Genomic DNA, 8,112 nt, shown 5'->3' with positions numbered 1-8,112 from the left:
GGGCATTGTGGCAGGCACCTGTAGTCCCAGCTACTTGGGAGGCTGAGGCAAGAGAATCGCTTAAGCCCAAGAGTTTGAGGTTGCTGTGAGCTGTGAGTCCACAGCACCCTACCAAGGGCAACATAATGAGACACTGTCTCCAAAAAAAAAAAAAAAAATTGTACTTTTAGAAAGCGAACTGGGTTGTTTGGATATGAAGAGTAACAACTCCTCAGGCATTTTTTTCATGAACATGCTCAGAGTCTAAATGTGTCTGGGCGTCATGGAATGGCATATACCATGCTGTAGGCGTCTTCCCGTGTGTAGGTGAGTAGCTCTGCCTCCTCTGGCCCCAGCCGCAGCCGGGCCTCCCTCTCCCGCAGATTGTCCAGGTTCCGGGACTCCCATTCCCTCATTGCAGCTGTCACTGTACCCTAGTAGAAAGAGCAGCAGAGTCTGTGGAAATTAGAGCAACAGACCCTGCCCATCCTTCCCCTCGGGATGCTTACTGCCGGTGCCTCTGTGTGTAGGGACATGACCCTCCCACCTCATGGCCCCACCCATCATTTATCAAACATAATCTGCTTCGAATCAAGTAAAGACATCATAGTAAAAAATAAGCTTCACAGTTGCCTACACAGGGTTTTCCAAGACTCCTTTAATATTAACTCAGTTTCTATACTGGTGGGTCTGGGGGGTCATTCCTTTAACTTTATGAAATCATAGTTACTTTAAATAAAATTTAACACTAAAGATTTTGAAATTTTTCACATTAAACTAATCAAAGTTGATTCTCTTACCTCACTAGTTCTTTCTTTTTCTTGCTCAAGGGAAGTATGAAATAATTCCAGGTAATTTAAAGCATATTTTTCAATTGGTGTAAGCTGTTTTAAAAATACATTTTTGAATAATATTAATAGCAAGTTAATAAAACAACAACCTATGTTCCTTATACCCCACTCACCAACATTTGAATCAAAATGTGATTATTCTTGGCTTAAGTAAACAAGAAACATTTTACAGTAAGGTCAAGTTCACAGGCAACAGTCCCCAGACCTGCTCCATGAAGTCTGCAAGCTCCTCCAGCTGTGATGGCTCCTCCCCACACCTGGCACCCTCCACGTCTGATGACAGGATGTCAGTGTTGGACCCAGGCACTGCTTCCTCTACAGACTTTTGGGCATCTTCCTCCAGATACTCAATACTCTTGAGGGCCTAAAGAAATTCTATGTTTAGATTACACTCTGATATACTTTTTTTTTTTTTTTTGAGACAGAGCCTCAAGCTGTCCCCCTGGGCAGAGTGCCGTGGCATTATAGCTCACAGCAACCTCCAACTCCTGGGTTCAAGCGAGTCTCCTGCCTCCGCCTCCCAAGTAGCTGGGACCACAGGCGCCCACCACAACGCCCGGCTATTTTTTGGTTACAGCCATCATTGTTGTTTGGCGGGTCCGGGCTGGGGATTCGAACCCACCACCTTAGGTGTACATGGCTGGCGCCTTAGCCGGTTGAGCTATAGGCGCCGAGCCTGATATACTTTTTAAATGAAGGAGTTCTGAGAAAGGGCCGCCCTATATGAACTACAGAGATACCAACCCTGTAAACAACCAACTCTTCCTGAGTGTGTAAAGTGGTCAGATGACACAAGCAACGTTGGGCCTTCTGGAAGTTACTATCAAGTTGGAAGGAAAGACCCATAGAAGAGCTGGGCACTAATACAATAAAGTTCATCCAAAACAAAGGGAGAGACCAACAAGACCTCCCTAAGCCTCATACCCCAGGAATAAGGAAGGGCCTGTGGTTTTGTCTCACTCCCATACAATCAGCCATGGCTCTGAGCCACAGAGGACAGGAGGGTGCTGTCCACAGCCCATGCAGGCTAAGACCAGCCCTTTGAAGCCAGAAGCAAGTCCACAGAGAAATGCAATACAGAGACTGTAAACACAGCAGCAGTCAGCTGTACCACAGTCTAAAATATGCAAAATACAAATTAAAATAAGGAAATAAGACTTATCTGAGATGGGGATACAGTTTTTAGTTAGATGATATAAATTAAAAACTGGTACAACCTTCCCATACTGCAGAAATTATTCTCAAAAACTGAGAAGGAAAGAATCTTCCCCAACACGTTCTAGGAAGCAAACATCACCCTGATACCAAAACCAGGAAAAGACCCAACTAGAAAGGAGAATTTCAGACCAATTTCACTAATGAATATAGATGCAAAAATTCTCAACAAAATCCTAGCCAATAGATTACAGCTTATCATCAAAAGAGTCATATATCATGATCAAGTAGGTTTTCTTTTTCTTTTTTAAGAGACAGTCTCACTTTACTGAGTCTCTCAGTAGGGTGCTGTGACGTCACAGCTCACAGCAACCTCCAACTCTTGGGCTTAGGCGATTCTCTTGCCTTAGTCTCTTGAGTAGCTGAGACTACAGGCACCCGCCACAACACCCAGCTATTTTTTTGGAGCAGTATGGCCGGGGCCGGGTTCGAACCTGTCACCCCCAGTATATGGAGCCAGAGCCCTACTCACTGAGCCACCAGCGCCACCCAATCAAGTAGGTTTCATCCCAGGGATATAAGGCTGGTTTAACATACTTAAGTCCATAAACATTATTCACTGTATCAACAGAAGCAAAAGCAAATACCATATGATCCTCTCAATAGATGCAGAAAAAGCATTCAATAAAATCCAGCATCCTTTTCTAATTAGAACACTGAAGAGTACAGGCATAGGTGGCACATTTCTTAAACTGATCGAAGCTATCTAATGGCAAACCCACAGCTAATATTTTACTGAATGGAATAAAACTGAAAGCTTTTCCTCTTAGAACTGGAACCAGGCAAGGTTGTTCTCTATCACCATTACTATTCAACATAGTGCTGGAATTTCTAGCCAATACAATTAGGCAAGATAAGGAAATAAAGGGCATCCAAATGGGAGCAGAGGAGGTCAAACTCTCCCTCTTTGCTGACAATATGATCTTATACTTAGAGAACCCCAAAGACTCAACCACAAGACTCTTAGAAATCATAAAAAAATATAGTAATGTCTCAGGTCATAAAATCAGTGTCCACAAGTCAGTAGCCTTTGTATATGTCAATAAGAGCCAAGGTGAGAGGCTAATTAAGGACACAACTCCCTTCACCACAGCTTCAAAGAAAATGAAATACCTAAGAATATACCTAACAAAAGAGGTGAAGGACCTCTATTAAAAAAATTATGAAATCTTAAGAAAGGAAATCACAGAGAATATTAACAAATGGAAGAACATACAATGCTCATGGCTGGGAAGTATCAACATTGTTAAAATATCTATATTTCCCAAAACAATCCACTGATTCAATGCCATCTCTATTAAAATATCAACATCGTACTTGTAAGAAACGATTCTACATTTTGTATGGACCTAGAAAAACCCCCATATAGCTAAGGCAGCTACAAAACTGCCGGGGCAGTTTGTTTGTAATAAAAACAAAGCCGGGGGCATCAGCATACCAGATTTTAGGCTGTACTACAAAGCCATAGTGGTCAAGACAGCATGATACTGGCACAAAAATAGAGTTGGAAGGAAAGACCCATAGAAGAGCTATGGGTTAAATAGAAAATCAGGAAATGGAACTAACATCTTACAACCACCTAACCTTTGACAAATCAAACAAGAACCTACACTGGGGGAAAGACTCCCTACTCAATAAATGGTGCTGGAAGAACTGGATATCCACATGTAAAAGACTGAAACCGGACCCACACCTTTCTACTCACAAAAATTGATTTGAAATGGATATAGGATTAAATTTAAGGCATGAAACAATAAAAATCCTCAAAGAAAGCGTAAGAGAAATGCTGGAAGATATTGGCCTGGGGCAATTGCAATAACAACAAAAATAAACAAAGGGGCCTTAATTAAACTGAAATGCTTCTGTACAGCTAAGGAGACAATAACCAAAGCAAACAGACAACCTACCCAATGGGAAAGGATATCTGCATATTTTGAATCAGACAAAAGCTTGATACCTAGGATCTACATAGAACTCAAATTAATACACACACAAAAAGCCAACAATCCCATATGTCAATGGGCAAGAGACATGAATAGAACCTTCTCTAAAGAAAACAAATGAATAGCTAACAAACATATGAAAAATTACTCATCATTCCTAATTATTAGAGAAATGCAAATCAAAACCACCCTGAGATACTATCTAACACCAGCAAGAATGGCCCACATCACAAAATCTCAAAACTGCAGATGCTGGTGTGGATGTGGAGAGAAAGGAACACTTTTACACTGCTGGTGGGACTGCAAACTAATGCAACCTTTTTGAAAAGAAGTATGGAGAGCCCTCAAAGAACTCAAGCTAGACCTTCCATTTGATCTTGCAATCCCATTACTGGGCATCTACCCAGAAAGAAAAAAATCCTTTTATCATAAGGACACTTGCACTAGACTATTTATTGCAGCTCAATTTAAAATCGCCAAAATGTGGAAAAGCCTAAATGCCCACCAACCCAAGAATGGATTAATAAGCTGCGGTATTTGTACATATACTGAATGTGAAATACTATTCAGCCATTTAAAAAGGAAACTTTACAGCCTTTGTATTAACCTAGATAGAAGTGGAACACATTATTCTTAATAAAGCATCTCAAGAACAGAGAAGCATGAATCCTATGTACTCAATTTTGATATGAGGACAATTAATGACAATTAGAGACATGGTGAGGGAAGGGGAGAACAGAGAGAGAAAGAAGGAGGGAGAATAGGGGAAAGGAGGAGCAGAGAGAGGGAAGGAGGGAGGGGAGTAGGGTCTTGGTGTGTGCCACACTTTTTGGGGGCAAGACACAATTATAAGAGGGACTTTACCTAACAAATGCAATCAGTGTAACTTGGTTTCTTGTACCCTCAATGAATCCCCAACAATAAATAAATAAATAAATAAGAAAAATAAAAGAAAAAACTGGTACAACCCATTTCCAGGGCAATCTGGCAAATTCTGAGAAGTTTAAGATAAAACCCAAACTCACACTATGCAGAAAAATTACTTTCAAATAGACTGTCCATCTAAATGTGAAAAATGAAATGATTAAATAACTAGAAGAAAATAAAGGAGGAGGCATGGTAACCACTTTAGAGCAGGCAAAGGATATCTTCAGCAAAACACAAAAGCTTCAGCCGCGAAGATAGGAGATGTGATCTCTGGATAGTGTCAGCAGTAGGAATCTCTACTTACTGGCAGGCAGCATTACAAAAGGCAAACCACAGGCTACAACAATGGCTGTTCCCTCAGAGCTGGGAAGCCCTCGTTCCGGGATGAATTGCTCCCAAAAGGTGACATAGAGAAGACTAAAGAGGTGGAAGAGGACGACAACAACAAGCTAGATGAGACCCAGTTGGAGAGACTATGGAGTTGACCAAGATCTTCCTGGAGAGGGTCCATTCTGCGGCCAGAGCCACTTTTGATCTCTCCCTTGTTGTGGCTTAAAAAATGTACAGGTTTTCCAGGGCAGCCTTATGGATTGGGACCACTTTCCTTTATAATCCTGGTTCTTCCTGTTGTTCTGAGACTGTGAAGTCGCAAATGGAGCAACAGCAACAATTGCAACAGCGGCAGATACTTCTAGGGCCTGACACAGGGCTGTCCAGAGGAATGCCAGGGGCTCTACCTTCACTTCTTGGGAAGATCTAGATTGTACTACTACATTGGTGGGACAAGTTCAAAATTCAGTAGTATTTGAACTGATTATTTGGATTTTTTTTAAACTTTGGCACACTGATCTATCTAAACCTGGGGGTACGGAAATTCTCCCCCACATTGTCTTATGGATAGACTGTCAACTTGCAACCGTACCCTCCACGATATCCTGACTTATATTTTCTGTCCTCACTCTGATACAAGAGTGCAGCCGTGCAGATGGTTATTCCAGCTCTGGCCACCCCACCCCTTTGACTAAATTGCTTCTAACTGGAAGATCTCACTATCCCACTGTGGGGTAGGAACTGATGCCAGTGGGAGGAATGTATCCCTCACCATTAATGACTTTTTTTTTTTTTTAAAGAATGTGATGTCTGGGAGGGACATGAACATAATATCAAATACGCAAAATGCATTACAACTGTCGTGTAAAGCCGCCACTATGAATCCCTGTATATGTTGGAAAGGAGAAAAGCAGGCTGCAGCTTCAGCCACAAGATGGGGACTGTGGAGGACAGAGCAGGAGCTCACTTCCTCTGCACATTTTGGCTATTAGACGTGAGTATGTTAAAAAAAAAACAAACAGTGCTCACTTTTTGTATTTAAACATTAAAAATGATTCCAATGGGGAAAAAAAAAGGCAAACCACAGAACAGGAAAGATATTTTACACATACTCAACAAAGACCTTCTTGTTTCCAGAATATATAAAGAATTCTGACAAGCCATTAAGAAAAAAAGATAAGGCTCAGCGCCTGTGGCTCAAGCAGCTAAGGCGCCAGCCACATATACCTGAGTTGGCAGGTTCAAATCTAGCCCGGGCCTGCCAAACAACAATGATCGCTGCAACCAAAAACTAGCCAGGCGTTGTGGTGGGTGCCTGGAGTCCCAGCTACTTGGGAGGCAGAGGCAGGAGACTCGCTTGAGCCCAGGAGTTGGAGGTTGCTGTGAGCTGTGATGCCATAGTACTCTACCCAGGGCGACAGCTTGAGGCTCTGTCTCAAAAAAAAAAAAAAAAGAAAAGAAAAAGAGATAATCCAGTTTTTAAAAACTTGCAAAATGATTTGGGTTACAGATTTTAACTTCTTTAAAAAGTATCCAAACTGGGCTGGGCAGGGTGGCTCACACCTGTAATCCTAGCACTCTGGCAGGCCAAAGTGGGTAGACTGCCTGAGCTCATAGACAGGTTTGAGACCAGCCTGAGCCAGAGCAAGACCTCGTCTCTAAAAATAGCCGGGCGCCGGTAGTCCTAGCTACTCGGGAGGCTGAGGCAAGAGAATCACTTCAGCCCAAGAGTTTGAGGTTGCTGTGAGCTGTGACTTCATAGCACTCTAAGGGTAACAAAGTGAGACTCTGCCTTAAAAAAAAAAAAAAGTATCCAAACTGCTAGCAAAATATAAAGAGGCACTCAAATTAATTAGCCATCAATAAAATTAAAACCACAGAGAGAGAGATTATTATATACCCCCCAGACAGCCAAAGTGAAAAGGACCAACAATTCCAAGTCTTAGGGATGACACACAGCAACGCCAACGCGCAGGCATTGCTAACAGAGAGTGCCTAGTCCACCCACTTTGGGAAACTGGCGGGCAGCATCCATTAAAGTCAAACACATGCAGGACTCCACCCCAATGCATGCATTCAACAGACATGCACCTGCATGTTCACCAAAAGGCATGTGTAAAGATATTCATAGAAAAATGACTCCAAATGATGATTCTATTGTGTCCATGAACAAGATGGATAAATCAAATCCTACAGCTGCAGTCTCACGTGGCAGAGAACACAAGGCACTTATCACAGATCGGTCTACATTGGTGAAAAACCAATGCCCACCTAGCCCTCTACCATGAGGCCAAGCCAGCAAGGAGCAGCCCTCCTTTCCCTCCCACTCCAGCAAGCCTTGAACACTGCCTCCCAGCTATCTGCTGCTCCTGCCCTTGCCTGTGGCATCACCACTGTGGCCTCTTGACTGGTCCTGAGTTGGTCAGACTCCAACACCCCCAAGAGCTTCACCTTACCACCGCCCGCAACCATACTAACTCCTGGCTATGGGGACAGACCACAGAGTTCTACCTCGGACATTCACATACTCTCCTGCTCAATTCAGCACCGCACAACTACTCCTAGGATTAAATCACACAGTTGACCCAATTGGTTTCTATCTCTCTCCTTGTTAGAATACAAGCTTCATGACAGGTGATGTTGTCTATTCTCAACCCATCCTCCCCACTGCCTAGCAAAGTGCCTGACACACCTTGTGGCATGCAATAAATATTTTGTTTCAAAAGGGGCTAAGGGGCAGTGTCAGTGGTTCAAAGGAGTAGGGCACCAGCCCCATATGCCGGAGGTGGTGGGTTCAAACCAAGTCCCAGCCAAAAACTGCAAAAAATAATTAAATAAATAAAACCAAATTTATTTAAAAAAAAAAA

The 8,112-nt window shown here is 42.7% G+C and overlaps 1 protein-coding gene and 1 pseudogene across 1 annotated transcript in view; one reads left to right on the top strand and one right to left on the bottom strand.

Moving 5' to 3' along the window:
- EP400 (E1A binding protein p400) overlaps positions 1–8,112 on the bottom strand; it is a 132,272-nt gene that overhangs the window by 36,768 nt on the left and 87,392 nt on the right. The window contains exons 33-35 of the mRNA XM_023514943.1: positions 1,036–1,194; positions 780–863; positions 279–413 (exon numbers count right to left, since the gene is read on the bottom strand). Coding sequence (XP_023370711.1) covers positions 279–413; positions 780–863; positions 1,036–1,194 — 378 coding nt within the window. The remainder of the gene's footprint in view (positions 1–278; positions 414–779; positions 864–1,035; positions 1,195–8,112) is intronic.
- LOC105887277 lies at positions 4,860–5,675 on the top strand (annotated as a pseudogene).

Source organism: Otolemur garnettii, unplaced genomic scaffold, assembly GCF_000181295.1.
Source record: "Otolemur garnettii isolate 467f Iridium unplaced genomic scaffold, OtoGar3 scaffold00062, whole genome shotgun sequence".
Taxonomy (NCBI): Eukaryota; Metazoa; Chordata; class Mammalia; order Primates; family Galagidae; genus Otolemur; species Otolemur garnettii.
The sequence above is the reverse complement of the archived record's forward strand: the minus strand, read 5'-3'. Positions and strand labels throughout refer to the sequence as shown.